We start from the raw sequence: 24,084 nt of genomic DNA on the forward strand, positions 1-24,084 counted from the left end.
TTTTAATTCTCAGGTTCATAGGGTTATTGTAAAAAAAAAGGTGAAAGCATTCACCATAATGTGTATCTGACATGTGGTTAAGATGTTTAATAAGCATTACTGTTACCAGTGTTTCAAACTGTGCCAAAATATTACAATCTTTTTATCTAGGTGTTTTGGATGAAAAATCTCAAATTCAGGAGCCATGTTGTTCAGACCTCTTCCTGTTCCCAGATGAGAGTGGAAATGTGTCCCAGGAGCCTGGCCCTGCATATGCCTCATTTACTCACCACTTGATTAATGATGCAATGACAGGTGTGCCCACTGAAAGTGATGACTTTTGCATCCTTTTTGCACCAAAAGCAGCCATCCAGGTAATAAATGGTAACGTTTTTGAGGCCTTAAAATCATGTTACAAATTAAACTGCTAAAGGGTATCCAAAGACGATTCTTTAGATTTTGTCAACTCCTTACATTTCAAAATTACCTCATTTGCAATTTACTCTTGGCATTTTGTAAATGGTTACTATTTCTATGACACATCTCTCAGAGACTCTGAGTAGAACGAAGTATACATTTGCATGCACAGCTTTCTAAATAGATTATTGAACTGCAGATGTTATATGTGGCAAGATGATTCTTAAGGATAGTGAAATTGAATGGCAGGAAGATGTGTGTTGCACAGTGGCTAGTTGAAAAACCTGGACAGATGAGATGTGTGAAAGCTGATGGGTGGTTAAGACAACATACACACATACACACCTGCTTGGTAGTAACTTAACAGGTGACTGTATTTGTGTACTTAGTTCTGAGAACTTTTTCTGGTTAAGTTTTAAAAATTCAAGGCAGTCAAACCCAGAATAAGCCTATTACTAGAAACATGGTAATTTGGTCATTTTAAGTTTGTTAAGTTTTGGTTTGGAATTACAGTATTGAGTTTAATTAAACAACACACATAAGCATACAATCTCTGCCTTTTATTATAAAACTGGTAGTAGGAGCCAAATTGTGAACTATAAATATCCTCATGGGGTTGTTCATATAGAACAAAAAGAGAATTTGTTTTATGGTTAATAAGTAGAATAACTTATTCTGCTTATTCAGCAATGATTAATGTCAGAAATTATTACCCCCTTTATATGTTGAAATTATTTAAACAGCATGTAGACTCAAGAAATCCCCTTGAGATATGTGGCATAACCCATTTTCTAATGAGATGAGAGTGTTACCTGTTGGTTTGTTTCAGGAGAAGGAAGAAGAACCAGTAATAAAAATCATGGTTGATGATGCAATTGTGATAAGAGACAATTATTTTAGCCTGCCTGTTAAGAAGACAGATACAAGCAAAGCCCCATTACACTTTCCCATTCCTGTAATTCGGTATGTTGTTAAGGAAGTCTCTCTTGTGTGGCATCTTTATGGAGGCAAGGATTTTGGAACAGTCCCTCCTACTTCTCCAGCTAAAAGTTACATGTAAGTTAATTTCTACATAAGTGTTTTGGCAGACCAATATATTCTAACTATAGACAAATACATACCATTTATCTTCTGATTGATTAATTAGTATTAAAAATTATGTAATTTGAATGTCACACTTAAAGTTGTCCATTTATGAACTTAATTATATTTCCTAAAGTGTTGTCTTACATGATTTTCAGTTAGCAAAAAATTTTTGTTATCTACCATGTGCCTGTTCACAAGAATGAGCCAGACCCAATCCTTACCCCTAGTTCCAGAGTAGGGAGAGAGTCACGTGAAAGAGGGCAGTGAAATGAAGTGAGCGTATGAGGAGGCAGGGACTACATGACCTGAGCCCCCAGCATCCAGACTGGTGCTGAGCAGAGAGCTTAGCAGGGAGCTTACTGAATACTTACTAGACAAATGCAGTATTCTCCAATGTGGGAAGAGCATTAGGCAGAGAGCATAGGCATGTGGGGCAAATATCTGATGGGAATAGCATAGACATCTTGATGGAGCAGTAACAGCTGGCATAAAAGTACAGCACCTCTCTTTACTTAAAGCTACTTTAGAACACGACTGATTTGGCTATAGTTCTTTTCTGTTGTAAAACTAGGATATCTAGGACTTGTGCTCTGACCATAAGGGTTGCCGAGGTAACAAAAAAGTTAAAAGAGGTCTCATTTCCAAATGTATCTTATGATACGGACACCAGCATCATAATTAGGTTTTCCTATAGTTCTGAATATTTAGCAAGCAAATGACTACTCTAATAGTAATAATAAAATGCATTTTCAATATCTCTAAAATATAAAAGATATGGTTTTAATTTATAGTAATATAATTTTTAAACATTCTTATAGTTCTATAATCTTGTTTTCTTACTTTTTTCATCTTATTAATTTTTCTGATGTCATCCATTAAATTTCTTTGAATATTCTTTTAACAAAAGGATTTTTTCTTTTCTTTTTTTTTTCACTTTTAGTAGTCCCCATAACTCACCTTCTCACACACCCACCAGGCATGGATGTAATGTGGTATATGGAGGGAAGGGAAGGAACCATGACTTTTTAATGGAAATACAGTTAAGTAAGGTAAGATGGTGTTTTGAAAGAAGAAATCTACTTAAGTAGGAGCATTAGTGGGGGTTAACCTGCATCCCATGAGTCTTGAGCTTTAAATCCTGCTATTTAGATTGGAAAAATGCAAGGATCTTATTAAAATTCTTTCCTCTTTTTCTTAAGTGTTCTGAGAAACCCAAAGTGTTTTTGTTCTTTCAGGCTACTGTGCTCAGAATCACCAGAGGGCTTACTAGGATGCAGGATTCTGAGTCCTAGCTCAGAATTTGTCATTCAGCACGTGTGAAATAGTCTCCAAGAATGTGCATTTTTAGTGAGTTCCTAGGTGATGCTGAAACTACTTTTCTCAGGGACTTGGGGAACCACTGTCATAGAGTATGGCTAGTGCATATTGGCAGGCCCTTTGTGAGTGTCTAGAGGCCATAGGGTCAGGCTCCTTATGGCATTATATGCATTTAATTCTGTCACTTTGTTTGAGAGTCCCATAGAAATACTGTAGCAATGGTAATTTCATATACTTAATTGTATCTTTGCTTCCTTTTGGAACTTGAACCCTTCCTCCATTGTCTCATTTTCATGCAGTTTCATAAGTATGTAAGAAGATAATCTTATGTCTTCCAATTGAGGATTTTGCTTGAAAAGGATAAAGAATTTACTAAGGTCAAATAAGAAATGTTAGTCAAGCTTGTACCTGTATGATGGGTACACATAGATCAATAAATAAGTGAGTAAAGAAATAAAGAAATGTTATTTAGTTCTTTGAATGTAGCATTGTATACTGAGGTAGAAGTCAAAGAATAATGAGTGGTATTTTGCATTTTATAGAAAAATAATTTAAAACCAATGTAAAGATTGCTCTGTTTTCCTTCTCCTTGTCTCTTAAGGTGAAGTTTCAGCATGAAGTTTATCCCCCATGCAAACCAGAAAGTGATTCCAGCCTCTTAGAACACCCAGTCTCTCGGCAGGTGTTCATTGTTCAGGATCTTGAAATTCGAGATCGGCTTGCAACATCACAAATGAATAAATTTTTGTACCTATATTGCAGCAAAGAAATGCCTCGAAAAGCTCATTCCAACATGGTAAGATTTAAGAATCACTTTTTAAAGTTATCTGTGTTAGTTTTGGAAAAAGCACTTTTTGTTGTATCTAACAATTATATCTATTTTTATTGTATATTAGAGTAGGGAAGTTGCTAGAAATGAGAAAAAATTATGTTTTCTCTTTTTAACTTGAAAGCTCCTTTTAGTTATGCTGTATAAGTTTCATGTTTAAAAATTTTCTTGGAGCTGGGCATAGTTGTATGTGCTTGTAATCCTTGCTGAGGCAGGAGAATTGTGAGTTCCAGGTCAACCTGGGCTGTATAGGGAGACCCTACCTCAAAAAACCCAAACTATCAAAAATAATGAGTTTTACATTGTTTGCACTAACTTTAATTGCTAATACATTGATACCTGAGGGAAAACAAGTTTGCAATGAAAGTGTTCCAGATTTCTAACACTTTAAAAAATTTAGTAAGGTAGAAATGATTAGCTCAAGATTTTGGAGGTTGTTCTTGGAAGTTGGGCTGTGGATTAGCTTCAGGGGCTCAGCAAGCTCTTTGATCTGCAAGAACAGCATTATCTATTTGCAGTTTTCCTCTAAACAGAATTCGTATCTGTCATCAGATTCTTGACTCAAAAAATTTTTGAGTCAGGCATTTTATTTGGCAGTAATGGGGTTTGAACTCAGGGCTTTGCAGGGGTAAAGCAGGCTCTCTACTGCTTGAGCTAAACCTTTAGCCATTTTTGCTATGGTTAATTTGGATTTGGGTCTTCTTTTTGCCCAGACTGGCCTGGAACAGTGATCCTGCCCCTGTCACCCTCCTGTGTGGCATGGGATGACAGATGTGTGCCACTATGCCTAGCTGTTGATTGAGATGGGGGTCTCTCAAATTCCCTGCTTGGTCTGGCCTCAAACATTGATCTTCTTGATCTCAGCCTCCCAAGTAGCTAGGATTACAGGTGTGAGTCCCCAGTACCCAGCTTGAGTCAGGCTTTTAGGAAAAGAGTGCAAACAAAAAAATTGTTCTTTTGAGGGTGGGGACATTTTCACTATGTCGCACAGACTGGAGCTAGCTATGTAGCCTAGGCTGGCCTCAAACTCACAAGTCTGCTTTTGATCATCATATAGAATATGACTTTTTTTCTTTCCTTTTTTTTTTTCCTCTTTTTTAATGAGAACAAGATCATATGTCATTGAGGGAAAATGTTTTTCTCTTTCTTATAGTTGACAATTAAAGCATTACATGTGCGACCAGAGTCTGGCAGGTCACCACAGGAATGCTGCTTGAGAGTGTCATTGATGCCACTACGCCTCAATATCGACCAGGTCTGTAGTGTGGGGTGATTCATGCAATTGTCAGATACACATCCTACATCCAGAGTAAGGGAATTATCATGTTTATTTCTGTTGAACTTTTGTGAAAGTTAGGTAATTAAGGCAGATTTCTGGTAAATAATAAGGCAGATTCATTAGACATTTGGGATCTGGTGATCTGTTGGTGAGTAAATGTTGAGGTTATGCTCAGTTTCCTATGCATTGTCTGTGTGATGCAGGACTAAATCCATGCTGCTCACTCTCTCCCTACTCCTCATTCAGATACCCATACATTTTCAGAGACTATAAGAAGCCTCCCTGAAGGTTTAAATGATACTAGGGACTGTGTTATAGGGACTTCGTTATAATCACAGATTCTGGAAGAGAATTTTTCTGCCTTGGACAAAAAGACAAAATAAATGGTCACCTAAAGAGGTCATAAACAGATTTGTAGAGTGGAGTAAAGAAAACCACTTTCCCATATTCTGGCAAGCATCTTATCAAACTTTGATAAGATTTGATTTGTTGCAGAGATCTGCTTAGAACTAGCTGTGCCTCTTCCAGAGCCTTATTTGAGATGTATAAAATAGGATGCATAGTAGCATTATTACACTAATATATGTAGTGGTAAAGAGCACGAATGTGGGGGTCAGACTTGGGTTCAGGTTTCAGTTCTGCGACTTTTATACTTGTGTGGCTTTGGTCAGTTACAAAACTTCTCCAAGCCATACTCTCTTCCTCGATAAAGTGAGAGAATAATGCATGTATTATTATTATTATTATTATTTATTATTATTTTTGTGTGTGTACACTAAGGACCTCATGCATCTAGACAGGTGCTGTACCACTTGAGCCACTCCACCAGCTCATAATTTCTTTAGAATGAGGATTAAATAGATAAGGGTATGGGAAACACTTAGTTTAGTATCTGGCACACTATGCTAAGGATCAGTAATGTTAACTTTGGTTGCTAACTGAAGCATATAATAACTGCAGAACAGAAATCGTGTTTTTAAATAATCTACTTTAAAAATAATAAAACATGGATAAACTTTGTATAGTTTTGAGCTCAGGTTTAGAATACTTATTTCTGGGTTAACATTGTTCATTTGCCTAAAAAATGTTAATTATGTTCATTAGTTACCTAAATAAAAGTTGAGTAATCCATTGCAAGCAAGTAACAAGTATTTCTGAAATGGACTTAAATGGTTTGTATTATAAACAAAATATAGGCATTACCTCAGAGAGAGTGCACTGTAAAGTTGCAGCATGTGCCTACAGCTTCTGAGCTGGAGCCAACTTTAGATTGATGTTTTATCATGAAAAGAATATCTTTTGATGTCCATATTTTAATTTAGTTTATCCATATATTGGCTAGAAGAAATATAATGAAACATTTATGGGAAAATTGATCCCATAAATCCATGGTGTGAGAAATACTTTGAGTAAGATTTGTCTCTATTACATGACTGACAAACTCAGGAAGCCAATTTTCTTTAATACTTTTTTCTTTAATATTGAGTGTAATTTCTTCTTTAGAACTGCAAGGCATTATGACTTTTAAATGGGGAGATACAAATCTTAGAGAAAATAGTCAGGGAGATAAATTTTATGATTACATTGAGGAAGAATGGGAAATAATTCCCTAAGACATGAAACCTACAAAACCAAAACCATGCTACAAATACATACATCTTAATGGGGTATCCTTCTAAAGGAAGAAACCCTTGCTAGTTTGCATTTTCTAAGACTGGCATACTGTGTTTTGAGATAGCAAACCATCATTGAGTAGAAAGCCAAGTATTTCTGTTCTTTATTTTTTCTTATGAAAGCAAGTCAGTTGATGAATGATGTTTTGAGTAATATTTTCTTACCAAGCATATTCTGACCTTTTTCTTCTGAATTGAGTCATAGATTAAGTATGAAAGAAAACACATTATTTCCTCATGTTTTTAAAAAACTGCATTGCTATTGAAATTAAGTGCAATTGCTTCCAAACTGCAATGTCCCCATAGGGTAGGTCATAAACAATGAGATGTAACGAATCCCACTTGGGGTTAGGTGGATGATGGGGCCATATAACTAGGCAGTTAGTGATATGAAATATTAAGGAGGCAGGATTTCCTGACTCTCCTACTCTAATGTTCATTTTAGTGCTGTACTACCTGGAATCTGTATAGGAAAGACATGTTAATTAATTCAAAACCCTTTCCTAAGTTGCCTGCCCTATGCTAGGTTCCTAACCAGGATGCTGGGGATCCTCAAAGAGCAATTTCATGGTGGGTAAGGCTGACACAGAACAGATACTTTTAGTATTCCGTGGTGAGTGCAGGTGATGAGAACAGGTGCAGAATGATAGGCTTGGCCTGAAAAGGGAGTTTGGAGGAGAAGGAATGGTCAGAAGAGACTTTCTGGTGGTGGTAATACTCATGCTGGGCCTTGGAGAATACAATGTGTCACACAAGTGAAGATTTTTGTGATAGCCAAGTCAGATTGTGGGCTGCACAGAGAGGCAGTTCTGGTGTTGTAGGGAAGTGCTAACCCGAGGCTGGATAGGATGCCCATGAAGTAGCACCAATTCGTACCTTTGTGTTCTCCATCATCCTTGCTTCACTTTAAATTATACTGCACTGGTAATCTGTTCCATCACAAGATTTTAGACATAAATATTTTACAGAGTTTAGAATTAATAACAAACTTTTGTAAAGTTTAACATTAATAATACATTTTAAGTTTCACAAATTGTATTGAGCTATTATTTGTATGATGCACAGATTTTGAATGTACAGTGAAGCTTTGATAGATTTATACAGTTGAATAACTTCTACACTGATTGAAATATAGAGCATTTTCTCGGCCCTACAAAATCCTCTCATGTCTTCATGTAGTAAGTCTTCACAACCCCAAAGCAACCATTCACCTTTCCATCACTTCATGTAAATGGAATTGTGTTTGGCTTCCTATACTCAGCATTATGTCTGTGAGGTTCTCCTGTAGCATGTCATCACTCTTCTCATTTCATTGCTGTTTAGTATGTCATTGTGTGAATTGGCCAGTTTATCCATTCACCTAACCGCTTTACATTTGGATTATTTCTTGGTTTTTCTCTTATAAATAAGATTGTTATAAAATTTGTGTACAAGTCTTGTCACTGAGTAAAACATGTGCGTGTATAGATACAGACATATACATGCATATCTGTCCATCTACATATATTTAGTAGATAAACACACAGTTTCTGGGTCACAGGGTAGAGATAGCTAGACTATCATAAGAAGCTGTTAGACAGTTCTCCATGGTGGCCATGCCCTTGTACATTCCCACCAGTGACCAGGGAGAGCTCCAGCTGCTTCTCATCCTTGCCAAACTTGGTCTTGTCATCTTGTTAATTTCAGATGGTTTACTTGGAATTCTTGGGGCTTCATTTGGATTTTCCTGGTAGTTAGTGATGTTAAGCATCATTTCATGTGCTTATCAGCTATTTGTGAAGTTTGTGAAGTGACTTGCTGGTTTTACAATTGGGTTGTCTCACTAATTGTAAAGAGTTGAGCAAACAATTCGAGAACATTTTTGAAAACTGGTTATTACTATCCTTTTCTTAGTCATGTTGTGCTTTTTCTCTTCAGTCTTCCTTTTTGTCTTAAAGAGCAAATTGATACCTGAAATTTTCTGTTTTTTTGAAGGCAGTCTTGGAGTTAAAACATTTATAGCATTAAAATATCACCCTCTAGTGGCCAAAGACTAGCACTTTATATACTGTGAAGTTTGTTAACATGTAGTGCTTGATGTAATACAAATAACATGTGATATATAATAAGCGTGTGTAGTGTAGATAATATATGAAATGTGTACAGGAATATGCATGTGTAAAGCATAACAAAATGATGAATAATCCATGAACCCACTGCCTGCTTCAGAAATGACATTTCCAGTATTATTGGAATTACTTGGTCCCCCTTATGCCATGTTACCTAGAACATTCTTCTCAGCTGCATAATTTAGACTTATGATAAATAGGATTGCAGGTAATTAGATCCTTGGAAATTGTGAAACTTTTTTGGTTTATTACCAAATATTGTGGTCCTATAATTTATCTTCCCATTGTATTTTGGTATAGTAGTGTTTTATATGACATTTAGGATATTTTAAATAGAAGGGAAGGATAAGGAAGAACAGGTACAGGCATTTGATTTTTATATCCTTCAAGATGTATCTGTCAGTTTGAGTGAGGAAGGCAAAATGAAGTTGCCAATAATGGGCAAATGTAAGTACATTATCAGAAGTTCTAGCTCAGTGGTAGAGCACTTGCCTAGCATGTGCAAGGCCCTGTGTTCAATCTCCAACACTGCAAAAGAAAAATAACAAAAACAGAGCCAAATATTTTCATTTGTAACTATAATTTCAGAAAAGACCCAAATGAATGGGTAATTTTGAATATTATGTTCAATGAAGGAAATGTATTAAGGCAATATAGCATAGTGGCAAAAGCAGAAACAAGTCATTATGAACTTTCATGGTACCTAGTATCTGCTATATGCTAGTTGCCGTTACTAGAAATACTACCATTACCGATTTAGAATGAGAACTAATGCCAAGTAACAATGAGAATGCTCTAAGAAAACTAAAAGGTACTTCGATTTTGAAAGTATTCCTAGCTTTGCAATTTTTAATTTCTCTCTCAATGTTTACATTTTTAAGTTACTTTTTTCCTAGTCTTGTGAGAATTATGGAGAGGTAGGGATGTGTGTGTTTGTGTGTGTCTGGCAGAGTAAGGATTCAGTAAATTATGGCTGTAATTGAATAATGAGTAAAATGTGACACTTTAGCATACTTTGTTTCACAGTTTTAGAAAAGGATGTCCTTTTTCCCCCTTTCAATTATAATGACATTTCTTAATTCTAGGATGCCTTGTTCTTCCTAAAAGATTTCTTCACAAGTCTTTCTACAGAAGTGGAGATTCTACTGACTCCAGATCCAGAAGGTATTTAACATATAGTTTGAAAATTCTGTAACAAGTACAGATTCCCTCCACTTAGGGTGAGGTTGCTTCCTGAGGAGCCACTGTAAATTGAAAATACCGTAAGTCCAAAATGCATTTAGTACACCTAACCTACTGAACATCACAGCTCAGCAGCACACTGCAATGTAGAGTATCAGTTGTTTCCCCTTGTTTCTGTGATGTTGAGGGAGTTGCAGCTGGCTGCAGCCACTCAGCATAAGAAGAGAGGACTGGACCCCGTATTTCCAGCTTGAGAACAGTTCACAATTCAAAGTTTTGAATATGGTTTCTACTGAATGCACATGTTTCTCCCCCACCATTGTGAGGTTGAAAAATTGTTAGTCAAACCATTGTTAAGTTGGGGCCATCTATACTTAGATTGATTCTGATTACTATGAGCTTCTTTTGAAAATACACTTAGACTCTTTATTCCAATTTACATATGTATATGTGTGTGTTCTCTGTGTTAATTAATACAGATGTAGTTTATGTAAAAGGAATAATTTGAAAGGTAGAAGCAAATTTTCTCTGAAATAGGAATTGTATTTATTAAATGAAATACAGCAAAACAAGTTAAATGAAGATAGTTAAGGAATTGCTCTAAGAAGCATACAAAATCTTTCAAATGTGCACATTACATTTTCAGTTAAAAAGTCTCCTGGAGCTGATGTTACCTGCAGTTTGCCAAGGCATTGGAGTACCTCAAAGGAGCCAAACTTAGTTATTTCTTTCCCTGGGCCAAAACATCCTTCCCAAAACAGTAGTGCCAACTCAGTGGAGGCTGTTAATGGAATGGAAGAAAAAGACCTCTCAGTTGAAGAAGCATCGTTTAGTGACCAGCCTGTGTTTTTTAGGTAAGTAATTTAATTTTGATAACAAATGAAGTTAGTTTGAAGATTGGAAGATCATTCTATAACGTGTAAGTGTACTGGTAATCATGAGGCTACATCAGCTTTTCTTTGCGTTGCCGTATAAACTGGTGTATTTATTTGTATGTAGTCCCTATCTAACTTGCACCCTTCATTTACACATCATAAGCCTGATTCGGGATTCATGTCTGAATCTGTGGCAGAAGTTCCTTTTAACACCTAGCTGTTTCTTTTTTTAGTCACTGTTAAAGTGTGTTTGTACCTCCCCAAACATGATGTCATCCTTTTGCCTCTTTACACCCCTCAGTTTTGTTATTCCTGCCATCTACCTTATGTGAATTTTCTACCTAGTTTTCTCTGTCTGCCCTTTCCCATCATTGTGTCTTTCCTTACCCTTTTCTTCTCGGCCAAGTAAGTGCTATTGGGAAGCCCATGTCCCCCTGCACTGCTGCTATGATACTGCTCTGCTTACAGATTTGACCCAGCTGGCTGTGCACTGAAGTTTTTCCCTTCTTTGTAGACCTGCTCATTCTTCCCATCTTCTTCCTTTCCCAAACCTTGATGGTAGGAATGAAACCTTGACATTACTGGAAAGAGAAGGGATGAAGAACAAAGCCTCCTTTGTTGTAAGGGGCATTGACTACTTCCCCTGATTTTCTGTACTGTTAACCTGTTGATATCCAGGGTCCCCAGTCAGTCAGTGTCTACCTGCCTGCCTGCCTACCCATCTGACTCTCTCTCTCATTTTTTCTCTCTCTAGGTTCTGAGGTTAGACTTTAGGTCTGGCCAAAAGTGGAAAGTATTTGAAAGCATCATTATGTTATAAATTTGTTTGGTGATGACTATAGATATAGAAAGATAATAGAGTATCAGAATTGGAGCCAGGTGTGGTGGTGCATACCTGTTATCATAGCTACTTGGGAGGTAGTCACAGGAGGAGCGTGAGGTCAAGGCCAGCTGGGGCAAAGTTAGTGAGACCCTGTCTCAAAAACAGAATAGAAAACAAACCAAAAAGGCCTGAGAGCATGGGTCAATTGGTAGAGTGCTTGCCTTAGCAAGAGTCATGCCCCTGGATTCAGTCTCCCCCATACACTTTGTAGCCCCTGCCCAAAAAAAGAGAATTGGAAAGATTATGCTATAGAAGACCTCTGGGGATTCTAAACATTTTCACCCCCAAACAAGAAACCTCATCATTTTCCTACAATGATCCTATTATTTTTAAGAAATTTTCCTATCAAAAAAGTGTATCTTAATGATAATTTGAATTTTTTTAATTAATCACATTTAAATTGCCAATTCAGTTTTTGTAAACAAGAGCCTAAAAGCAAAGAAATTTGGCTTTTTTTTAAGAAAAGATCTCACTGTGTCACCTTTTTTTAATCTAAGTAAGAAGGACTTACATAGTTCTACCTGCTTTCTTAGGTAAATGTTTATTTTTTTATTAGCCTATTTAAAATATTGAAAATACATGTAGATTTCATTTCTGTTCTCCTAGAGGGTGCAGAACCCTGGAGTGGTAATCAGGTAGTATCAGTTACTTAACTCTGCAGATGAGGAAGTTAGTACCCAGAATGGTGAGTTTACTTGCTTGAAACTACACAGTTAATGGCTGAGCCAGGACTGGAACACAGGTCTTCTTAATTACAAATCTATGTGGTTCAGTGCTTTTCTCAGTGATGTCATAATAGTCTCCCCCCTACAAGTATTCACTGAGGACTTACTGTAGACATTCCAGGTTTTGGTCTAGGCATAGCAAAAAATCTCTGCTTAAACTTACAAATAATTAAAATAATGCTTTGCCAAGAGAAGAGAAGAGTGGGAAAGGAAGAGGGAATATTGAGAGGGTATTGCCAAGACAGCCACATGGAGATGTATATTCAGGAGATGAGGGATGACCTGGCATTCTATGCTTCTTACAGAGATAAATGGAAATACAGCATTTCCATTAAATTGTAGGTTAAGAGGATTTTTGTGAGATGGTTTAGGATATAACCCAGCAACATTAATTCTATGGGGAAGAAAATGTGTTTCAAGTTCTAAACACCTAGTTCACAGTCAACTTTTGGAAGCCAGAACATTTTGTTTCCTATAGGCTATTAGTATATAATTATAATTTCATCCTCCCTGAATTCTCTATATTAATATACTGATACCATATTTACAAGTATGAATTTAAGAATTCTCACTAAAATTTGCCATGTAGATGGCATTTTAAAATTTTACTGATGATGGTAAGACTCAGAGGGCCTCCTATGTAATAAAGCTGGGATTTGTGTCCTGGTTTCCTGTCATACTTCATACAGAGCTGAATTCACCTTACCTCTTCTCTGTTTTACTTCTTGGTAATGATTATATTGACTGGCTCACTCTTAAAGGTCAGTCACTTTTCTTAATTAGTTCTCTGTATGAAGTGCGGATATCTACCAAAGTAACTTTTTCTAAGAATAAACATTATTGAAACTAAGAAAAGGTTTTTGTAAGAAAATGTAACTATAATAAGTACAATTTATTGAATGAGTAACATCTGTTTGTTATCTTAAGAAAAAGTAGAGCTAACCATGTTTTTTATTTAGGGTGTAAAATAGTCACATGATTTATTTTGTGGTTTAGTTTTTATTCTCCAGTTTAACAAATAAATTTATATCTAATATCAGTGATCAATAAATTTGAATTTAATTAACTGCCTTCCTTCATCTATCTCCAGAGAATTCAGATTTACGGCAGAAGTTCCTATTCGACTTGATTATCATGGCAAACATGTATCAATGGATCAGGTTTGGAAACTTTGCACAGATTTGCTCTACCAATATATTTCTTTTTTTCTAATAGACTCAACTTTCCTTTTAATTTGGCTCTGTCATATGTGCGTGTGAATGCACGTGTGTGCTTCAGATGAATTGCAAGGTTTTAAATTTTAATTCTGTTTTTAAAGTAAATTATCATTTATTTAAGGAACATGAATGTAATTTGGTATATATTGGCTTGTACATATTATGTTTTCTCTGTAAACATTTCAAGTATTTTAGGTTCATTAATGAATTTTGCCTTAATTTTTTATCAAATAGCAACTATGGTAAGCTTTCAGTCAAAATAGTTTACAGATTATTTTGGATTTTTTTCATTTTAAAGGGTACATTAGCTGGAATTTTGATTGGCCTGGCACAGCTGAACTGCTCTGAGCTAAAGCTGAAGAGGCTCTTCTACCGGCATGGGTGAGCCATTTCTTGTATGCAGGTTTAAGGTGAGGCCACTAAAGCTAGTTTAGAAAGTGCAGTCTTCTAAGCAAGCAGGCATAATTTAACTAGTTTACAGTGTTGTCTGCAGAGAGCTCACTTTTACAGGACCCTTACTGACTGGAGGCTAATTTTTATTCTAAGGGAGTAGAAGTAGTTGCAATAGAATAGTATTTCTCAAAAATAGTTATAGTTTAGGATATTTTAAACAGCCTCCTGAAGTTGTAAATTACCTTATTCAGTGAAAAGACTGCAAGTTCACAAGGTTGTAGTTCTTAGTTGCAGTTTGTTTAAAGACTTCAATTTAATCCTATGCCAGTCTTAGATGTTCAAGAAATAACAGTGGGAAGACACATTTATACATCCTACCTAAGCTTCATAGAGATTATCAGCATTAGATTTGAACTTTATATATCTCTGTGTGTATATAGATACATATGTATAGATACATATGCACACATATAGATGTATACATATATATATATATATGTATCTTCATGTCTATATGTAGAGAGAGAAATTCAGATTGGGAGTTAGTGGCTGATTTATATCTTTTTGATTTAAAAAACATTCAGCTGTTTCTGGAGGATCTATAATACTGTCCTTAGTAATTTGTAAATTGTGTTTTAACTAAAAAAAAAACCTTTATCTGAGTGTATAATGTTCTTTTTCCTTTGTACTAATAGTCATTTACTCTAGTTTGCTAGGTATTGACAAATTATTCTCATATGCAATCACTGAATGGCTCAATGACATTAAGAAGAACCAGCTGCCAGGAATCCTGGGTGGTGTTGGGCCTATGCATTCACTAGTACAATTAGGTGAGTTCTCCTTTTTAACTACTTTGGATTTGTGAATGCCTCTGAGAACCTGTGTGAAGAACATTTTTCTAGAAAGCCTACATGTGTACTGATGACACACACAAAACTTTGTTCCTCATCTTGAGGTTAAAAACTCCAGTGTGAGAATGATAGCAGAGTTTTGAACTCCAGTTCTTGTGTTGATTTCTGTGTGTTGACTGTTCTAGTGCAAGGTCTGAAGGACTTGGTCTGGTTACCCATAGAACAGTACCGGAAGGATGGCCGTATTGTCAGAGGATTCCAGAGAGGTGCTGCTTCTTTTGGCACCTCAACTGCAATGGCTGCTCTAGAGCTCACAAACAGAATGGTTCAAACCATACAGGTATCTTTCTCTAGCCTACCTTATCTAGACAAAGGGTAGACACTGTAAAATGGTTGGGCAGTTTTGTTTTTAAAATGTTCCTGTGAAAATATACAAAATGTTGAAGTAGATATTTTTATTTGCAATGATTTGACATCTTTTTTTTTTTTTTTTTGTGGTATGGAGTTTGAACTCACAGCCTTACACTTGCTAGGCAGGCACTCTACTACTTGAGTCACTCTGACAGCCCTTTTTTGTGTTGGATGTGTTCAAGATAGGGTCTTGTGAACTATTTGCTTGGGCTGGCTTTGAACTGTGACCCTCCTGATCTCTACCTCCTGAGTAGCTAGGATTACAGGTGTGAGCCACTGATGCCCAGTGGTTTTTTTTTTTTTTTTTAAACTCAGGGCTTTGTCCTCGTGCCCTCAGCCCTTCTTTTGTTTTTTTTTGAGACAGTCTCTCTATGTGAAGCCTAGGCTGGTGTCAAACTCTCAGACTTCCTCCCTCAGCCTCCTAAATGCTAGGATTACAGGTATGCACCACCACACCCAGCTTTCATACTTGTTTTGTTTTATTGCTTAGATTTCCAGTACAAAATATTTAGTAGGATAAAGCAGTTGAATACAGTGTCAAATTTGTTTGCCTATTTCAGGTAAGTAGTAACTATTAAATTAGCAGGGATTTGTTTCACCATTCCATATGAAAAGATCACAGATAAATTTAAGAAAGCTTAACCAATTAAATAGTAAGATTAAGGTTTGTTCTATTAGTATTAAGTGCTGTGGACTAACATGGAAACATTGAGTATTTTCAGTTGAGAGAGGAAGGGACTGAGTAAGTCACCTCAAACCAGATATTAGTTTTTAATTATCTTTCATTTTCTAGTTGTGAAAAATCATCATCTCTTGCTGGGAAGTATTCAAACCTGTGGAAGTATCAGTGTGAGGGCTGTGAGTTTTTTCTCACTTCCTATAGGAGCGCACAGTTGAACTGTTGGTACCTAGCTCTCTTGACTATCTTCTAATTCATTTTTTTTCTTCTTGCAAAATGACCTAGGCAGCAGCAGAGACTGCTTATGACATGGTGTCTCCTGGCACCCTGTCCATTGAGCCCAAGAAGGTCAAAAGGTTTCCTCATCACCGCTTAGCTCACCAGCCAGTAGACCTGAGGGAAGGAGTGGCCAAGGCCTACAGTGTTGTAAAAGAGGTACGTGAGCCTATAGACCGTGGGCTTTCCTGGCTTCCACCCAAAGAGGACTCAGTGATTTTTAATGGGCTTCTGAGAACTCCCTAGTTGCAGAATGGGAACTGCCAACAGCACACGTGGCCCGTCTGTGTGTGAGATGAGAAAAGAGGGCAAGGTTGTGACTGAGTAACCAGTGAAAGAATGAGGGGCAGACCAGAATGACCCTCTCTTTTAACCTCAAGTGTGCAGGGGAGGATAGAAACACAGGCCCATGTACCCAGCATCTGGATTTAGGTATAGTTATACTTCACTCTGTTAACTTTAGATTTGTTTAAGAAATACAACTTTTCAGGTGAATTTCCCACCTGTATCCCATTCCTATGCCTCACTACCCTGAGGGTGGTGCACGCTTTTTTCTGTGTATGATTTTATACTTTTACTGCCTGACAATGCACTCATAAGTAGAACATACCAGTGTTTACATTTTAAGTTTACATAATGGTATCATGTATATCATTCTGGGACTTTATTCATTCAAGGTATATTCATGTGGATACATGTAATCTAATTTGAATGGTTTGTAGCAAAATACCATGTATGTCATATTGTATGACTGTGCCATAATTTTTTTCTGGTCAGGCATTCAGTTTTCATTTTTCCTGCCTAAAACACTGCTATGGGGAATGTTCTTCTAAATGTATCTTTATTCATGTGTGCAAGAAGTTTTTTTAGGGTGGAATTGGTAAGCTGTAACTGGTCATATTACCCTAAGATTCTACCCTAAGATTCTTATATTAAGATTTCATTAAAGATGGTTTCCCAGTTGTATTTGACAGCAGGCAGAAGGGCCAATGCCAGTAGCTCACCTGACAGAAGAAACCTCTGGGGTTGAGTCTAGAGGTTTCTTCTGTCAGGTGAGCCTGACAGAACCTCGGGGAGTTGAGTCTAGAGTTTAGTTTTTTCTCTAAAATGAAGAAAAAGGGAGGATAAGAAGCATGGATTGGGGTATTGGGGTAATCTGGATAAGATGGAATTTGAACTCTGTACTAAAGTGTTTTTAAGTAGAGGTTCCTAAATGGTGATAACTATTTCTTTTTCATTTAGTTGTTAACAAAGTCAAAGAAGAAGAGAGGACACCTCAGGTGTCTCACAAATTTAAGTTGAGGGTCAGCAGGCTAGCCTGCAGGTCATCTCCCTGTGCCTGTTGTTTTTATCCTTTGAGCTAATAATAGTTTTTATGATTTATAAAAGAGATTATAAAAAGAAAATAAAAGAATATGTGAACAAAGACTGTATGGCCCACAAATTTTGACAGTCTCTAGTCTGGTCTTTTTCAGAAAAAGTCTGCTGACCTCTATGTCACACAGTTCTATTTGATGTAGTCAGGTCCTTGTGAGGATAGGAATGGCTATTTAGGAATTATGTATTGAACACTTGCTGTCTGCCAAGTAGTGTCATGCTCTTTAGATGAACTGCTGGATTTAATTCTAATAGATGCCATAGAAGGTAGACAGCATTTTAATTCCCCACGTAAGTGACTTGTCTAATGACATAGTTAAGCACTTGGGCTGGGATTTGAATTTACTTCTATGTCTCTGAACTTGATGGCATTAATCATTATGCTACAATAAACTACTGCCTGTTGTTGGTTGTATGCTGGTGGAGAAGGGAGGAAGGTGGTGCTGGAAAATGTGTAAACTATAGGTGTTTTCTTCGTTGAAATGCAAGGTTTTGTTAATGGCAAACGGTGTTTTCAGAAGACCTTGGTTCTTGTGTTCCGGTGTGGAAGAATCCAAGCAGAACGCATGTGTGTAGATGGGTTTATTAAAAGTTAGGGGAAGGAAAATACAAAGGGAACATGGTGGGATGCAGGTGGAATCTGCTGGCAGAGAGAGAGCATGCTTTTCTTTTTCAGGTGTCTTTAAAACCTACACTACCCCATGGGAGGACAGGCCTAGGAGGTTCCCACCCAGTAATGAACGAGTGGGGAGGGGCATGGGTGGTTCCCAGCCAGGTGAGGGTGGTCTGGGCCATCCCCAGGCAACCTGCATGAGCTCAACTTTTCCTGCTTCTAGCTTGCCTCACTTCACTTATTGACTGTTATCTTGTAGGTAGTTTTTATAATCCCACTTAAATATCTTTTAATTTTTCTGAACTGTGTGTGATGATATGCTCCATGGTGTTAAGTGTTTTTGCCTGCTGCTCTGTGTAGAAATGATACTTTGATAGTTTACCACAGTGATAGGTTCTGGGTTCGGAGAAACCGAAGTTCCTTCTCACTGTACCATCACTGAAACTGTCAAAATGGAGCAGCGCCTTGTGTCACTTGGAGATCTCTGAGTCAGATAAATTTTACCACTTCAGCTCCCCTACACAGTTACATATTCAGCTTCAAAGCTTTGCAGTCATGATTATTTGATTATAGTAAGAAGAAAGATGAAAATGCTGCTAAAGCTTTGTTTCTGATCATTAAACAATAGACTTCTGCTTTATGCTCTCAGAATTTTCTATTTAATAACATAGAATGTTCTGTGTGGCTTTTTATCTTAACTGAATGTTCCATAGTTATCTTTTTTTTTTTTTTTTTTTTTGTGGTGCTGGGATTTGAACTGAGGGCCTCATGCTTGCTAGGCAGGCACTCAGCACTTCAGCTACACCCGCAGCCCCACCATTATCTTTTCTAATGCACCATCAGTAATGTAAAACAAAGTGAATGATTTTCGATAGCTCAGTGGAGCTAGGTTCTCTTACGTTCACCGTGTCCTTTAGTGAGTGTGCTGATGCAGAGGTTTGTTTGCTAAGTTGGATTTAAATTGGATGAGTTGTGTGAGAGAAACTGCTATCGGATCAGTAAGTATTTGTGAGCTTCCCAGTGTGGAAGTGTGCTTTAGCTATGTTTTGCACACCCTAGTTTAAACAAAATTCTAAGTCATAATAATTGCCCCTTTGTTTTAGAATTAAATTTTTGTCACAAACAATTATCAGAGCAGTCTATTTGTCTTGTTACAGGCATAATGTTGGTTAACTGTATTAACAGTGTATAACTTACCTTTTTGGCCAATAACTTACTCCCCTTTTTCCTCACTCCTACCCTCTGTACAGGGGATCACAGACACAGCTCAAACCATTTATGAAACAGCAGCTCGAGAACACGAGAGCAGAGGGGTGACAGGTGCAGTGGGAGAAGTCCTGCGGCAGATTCCTCCCGCGGTGGTGAAACCTATAATTGTTGCCACAGAAGCAACATCAAACGTGTTAGGTGGCATGAGAAACCAAATTAGACCAGATGTTCGGCAGGATGAATCACAGAAATGGCGCCATGGGGAAGACTGATTTTTTCCAGTGAGATTCTTTGTGAAGAGAACTGAGTGGAAATGAGGAGCATAGTGGCCCGATGGCTGCTGTAGAGAAAGCTCACTTAATTTTATTGTACTCATCTCAGGAACAAAGCATTTTTTTAGTTAAATAACTTAATGTCAAAACAACACACAACCAAAACCTAACATTTTTAGGGCTAGTTTGGTACTTGCCTATAGAAATGTTTGGTGGCTGGTGTCAAAGGTTGTCAAAGCACTTGTTGCCAAGTTGATGCTTACTTTTATTCAAATGCCTGCAATTCTCCTTTGACAGACAGGAGACTGTTGGTAGCCTCCATTTGCAGCGTAGAGAGCTCACATACCTTGGTGCACTCTTAAAGCACTTGGGAGCATTCTTGTAGCTCTGGAGAGTTGACTTTTCACCTCAGAGCTTCAAAACTTTGGTTGAGAGCAAGAGAAGTCACAGGGGAGGCAAAGGAAATAGGATTTCCAGTCTCATATCAGTGTGAAAGCATAACGTGCCCTGTCAGAGTGAGTATGTGTACCCTTGAACAGCCTTTTTCCATTTACCTGCAAAAATCCTTGTGTGGGGACGGAGGAAGTGAATGTCACAGATGTGGCCTGTTGTGTTGCACTTTATTCTGTGTGTGTTCAGATTAATGCAAGTCATTTGCTGTTTACTTCATGTCATTTACAGAGTTACATGTAAAATATGAAGAGTAAATGTGTTTCAAAGTTTTTGGCAAAAAAAAAAAAAAGTAAACCAAATATACTAGCTTCCTTTATTTTAACTGTAAGTGAAAATGTGCATTCTATAGTGAACTGGGACCCACTTAATTGTTGATGTGTTCAATATTAAGCAGGTATAATGCAAGTTTGTTAAGAATGTGTGAAAGGGAGATTGGAAGTGGTTTTTACTTTCTGAAGATGAAATAAAAATCCTCCAAATATGCCCTGGTTGACTAATTCAAAGTACCATTTTTACTTGGTTAACAATGTACATTTTGATAACCTGTCAGGAAGGAATAAAGTATTTTTATTTAAAGGTAAAATTGTTTTATGCTTCCATGAATATTTTGCTTTTCTTAGAGTATATTCATAGATGCAGTACTACAAGATACTTGGAAACACTTTCTCAAAATTGATTGTGGTTATCAATCACTATCAAGGAGCGAGGGGGGAATTGTCGACTCCTGACTGAAGAGTGACCCAGCAGAAGAAACTGTGGGACTTCATACTCGCTCTCAGTTTAAGTTTGTATGTGGGAATTCTCATTTTCTAAAGTGGGGTGGGGTATCATCAAGGTGAATTTGCATTTCACTTTTCAGGTTGGAAAATGAAGTTAGATCAATTTTATGTCTGGGTTTTCTGGGTAGGACAGCAATGCATACCACAAATCCAGACATTTATAATTTATAAAAATGGTGTTTTGCAGCACTGGGGTTTGAACTCAAGGTCTCAGATGCTCTACCACTTGAGCCATGCCCCCAGCCCTTTATTTTATTTTCTTTTTACTACTGAGAAACTTAAAAAGACAATGCTCAGAGTGACTACCTGTTGAGGCATCCTGGAACCATTTGTCCCCCATCCCTATTAGTTGGAGTCCTTGTAGGGTGTCTTCCTGAACAAACAGTAACAGATGGCAACACTTACCGCCATGACAGTCCAGCCTGCTTCCAGGACACTTTTCTGGCCACCCTGTTCACCTCCAGTATTCTCTTCCTGCCCTCACAATGGAACATGCTATGTGGGTTACCTGTTAGGATTAATCAAACTGAAAAACACTTGACCAGACTTAATCTAAAATCTCTTTGCTCCATCATTACACTACTCCATAGCAGACATAGCAGAAAGTAATTATTCTCAGCTCCGTCCTCTGAGTTGTCCTCTGGACCTTTCTTTTAGCCACTTATGTGACCATTTAAATGTGTATCCCTTTATATTGTCATCTCTGTGCTTCTTTCTTTGTTCTGTCCTTCTGTGCCTGTCGTGGATAGAATCTCTATCTGGGGATAGAAACCTAGACCTGTATGTCACAGGTGTAGTCTTGAGGGTCTGTTCATCATTGTTGGTTAGCCAAGGTGCTCTTTACTTGTGTTTATGGAGGACATGTCTATATTCGAATACTTGTATATTATGTATCTTTAATTTTTTCATTTTAAAAGCATTCAAACTTGTGTGCTGTAATATCACAGTAAAAAGAGATTTGTTTGGATCCTTGGATTTCCAGATCTCCTGAGCAGATGGCTGAGTTGGCCAAGACATTTCATCTCACTAAGCCTTAGTGTGCCCCTTCTGTAAGGGAAGGGCTTTCTTAGAACAAAGCTCAGTGGTGACGTGGGGTTGTTGAGGCTGCATGAGCATGTGTGTGAGTAATGGTGTGTGCCCTGTGCTCAGCAGAGTGCCAGGATCCATTCCACCTCAGGCTGCTGGGCATCATTGCAGCAGCCTGGCAGTTAAGGGCTACTTCCGATCTTGGAGTGATCCATTTCTGAACTGTCCCCATATCCCTGTAAGGTTGAAGCTGGATGTGATCCTTCTGACTGGCAAAAGCTGCACATGTCCCCTTGTTGCTACTTTGAGTCTTTATGGAGACCAGGTAGGCAAGTTCAGACCCCTCAATGTTATTAGCATGGTACAAATAGGCAGCAAAGGCCACAGCAATGTCTTCCTCGTGAATGGGGCTGATTTGGAACCCCCACTTTTCCCTTCCTTTCTGCCCCACCTTGCTGTTACTTACAAGTAGAATGTGCATTGACGATTATTTGCCTTTCAAGAGAGAAAGAACACAGGGTTTCTTCCTGACCTCACAGCAGTAGACTTTCATCTTAATGAAGTTTGGGTTCAATTTGGATTCCTACAGAGTATACATTTTGACATCAATGTTTTCATAATATGCAAAGTCACTTTAAGACAAGCTTTCCAAGAAGCAGTGTGCCTCCTGCCATGGGTCACTTTTTTAAAGTGCTATTGAAATGTGTCTAGCTTTTAGGGAACTGCTTTTCAGTTATCTCCAATAAAAACTGTTTCATGGGTTTGGTGCCTTTGATCGCCTTCAAAGCAGGCCAAACAGCTTTGTCTGTTCCTGCAGTAGCTGTCTGTTTAAAGGCATGCGACCTTCCTTGGGTGTCATTTGACCTGGTCCTTGGCACCGTGGGCTCTCACCAACAGGAGAGACCATGGGCAGAGCAGAATTTGAAATGAAGAATCCACTTTGCACTAAATAGTTCAGGATTAACTATCAGTTGTCTCCGTGTTACTTTAAATGTTATATATGTAAAAAATTGCAAGACTTAGAAGTCACCCAACTTTGCTTCTGTGTTCTTCACCACTGAGGACTCGGGGGTGCCGTATGCTATGGTGAGCATTCCTCTTTCCTGCTTCCCTTTGTGTTCTATCAAAAATGCCTGTAGAGGTTTAAAGTTCCTTGAAAGGAAAGGACTGGGGAAACAGTGATATTCTTTATCTGTAAGCATAGTTCCTGGACATACCAATTGGTATCCAATCAAGAAAGTCAAATATAAATGTTTGAGTCTTAGGTTAAAAAAGAAGATGATTTGTATAGTGTATAGAAGTATATAATGAATGGAATAAAGATTTCTTCTTTTCATTACCAGGAACTTTTATTTTGGTTTACGGGAAGGTACAGTCACTCTTCATATAAAAATAATGTAGTATGCCAGCTTATTTTTATCTCAGCATTTTTGGGATCATTCTGGGCACACTGCTCTCCCCACCACCTCTTTTTTTTTTTTAATTTTTATTTTAATTTAGCCCAGGCTGGCCTGGAACTTGGAATCCCCCTGTGTCAGCCTCCCGAGTGCTAAGATGACAGATGTGTACTACCATGCCTGGCACATTGCTCCCTTTAACTGTGCATTGGATGCACAGTTGCAAATCAGAGACAGAAAAACTATTTCAACAAATTGCCTTGATAGGTTTCTTTTGGGATGAGAAATTTGAGTTTCAACATTTTATACTTTGAATGTCTGAAATTTTTGTAAGCATGGAAGTAGAGACTTGTCTTGCTTCCTACAGCCTCCACTGGCCCTGGGTTTCAAACACATCCCTTGGTAAGCACAGGGTGCTGTCTGCTGTGTGTTAGGAGGTTGTGTGGTGTCAGAGACAGTTTTATCTCTGATATCCCACAGGGTTGAGCTAGCAGCCCTTCCCCACACGACAGTGTTTACTTTGCTGTTTCATGTGTATTTTGTGTATGTGAAATGGCAGTGTCCGATTCCTTCTCTATTTGTATAACCTGCTAGTCCCACAGGACTCTTGCTTTTTCTTGAAAATTTTAGTAGTGGCGCCATGTTCAGCATTTATATAAATCTGTCCTGACTTATTTTAGACATCAGATGATCTCATCACAAGTATAAGAACATATGTGTCTGCATTGACTGTCTTTGCAAAGTGTTCTCATTTTCCTAACGATGGTAATTACGGATG

General features: G+C 37.7%; 1 protein-coding gene across 3 annotated transcripts in view; it reads left to right on the top strand.

The window, feature by feature from the left end:
- Window positions 1-21,967, top strand: part of Atg2b (autophagy related 2B) — an 81,119-nt gene extending 59,152 nt beyond the window's left edge. For 2 of the 3 annotated variants that reach the window (XM_074067194.1, XM_074067196.1), the window contains 13 exons: window positions 151-353; window positions 1,226-1,452; window positions 2,423-2,531; window positions 3,401-3,595; window positions 4,782-4,883; window positions 9,774-9,852; window positions 10,517-10,724; window positions 13,444-13,513; window positions 13,869-13,951; window positions 14,672-14,793; window positions 15,000-15,154; window positions 16,190-16,339; window positions 19,421-21,967. In XM_074067194.1, coding sequence (XP_073923295.1) covers window positions 151-353; window positions 1,226-1,452; window positions 2,423-2,531; window positions 3,401-3,595; window positions 4,782-4,883; window positions 9,774-9,852; window positions 10,517-10,724; window positions 13,444-13,513; window positions 13,869-13,951; window positions 14,672-14,793; window positions 15,000-15,154; window positions 16,190-16,339; window positions 19,421-19,651 — 1,934 coding nt within the window. In that variant the 3' untranslated portion in view covers window positions 19,652-21,967. The remainder of the gene's footprint in view (window positions 1-150; window positions 354-1,225; window positions 1,453-2,422; window positions 2,532-3,400; window positions 3,596-4,781; window positions 4,884-9,773; window positions 9,853-10,516; window positions 10,725-13,443; window positions 13,514-13,868; window positions 13,952-14,671; window positions 14,794-14,999; window positions 15,155-16,189; window positions 16,340-19,420) is intronic. The other variant, XM_074067195.1, reaches the window with a different exon arrangement.
- The last annotated feature ends 2,117 nt before the right edge of the window (window positions 21,968-24,084 follow it).

This window comes from Castor canadensis, chromosome 3, assembly GCF_047511655.1.
Source record: "Castor canadensis chromosome 3, mCasCan1.hap1v2, whole genome shotgun sequence".
NCBI classification, from domain to species: Eukaryota; Metazoa; Chordata; class Mammalia; order Rodentia; family Castoridae; genus Castor; species Castor canadensis.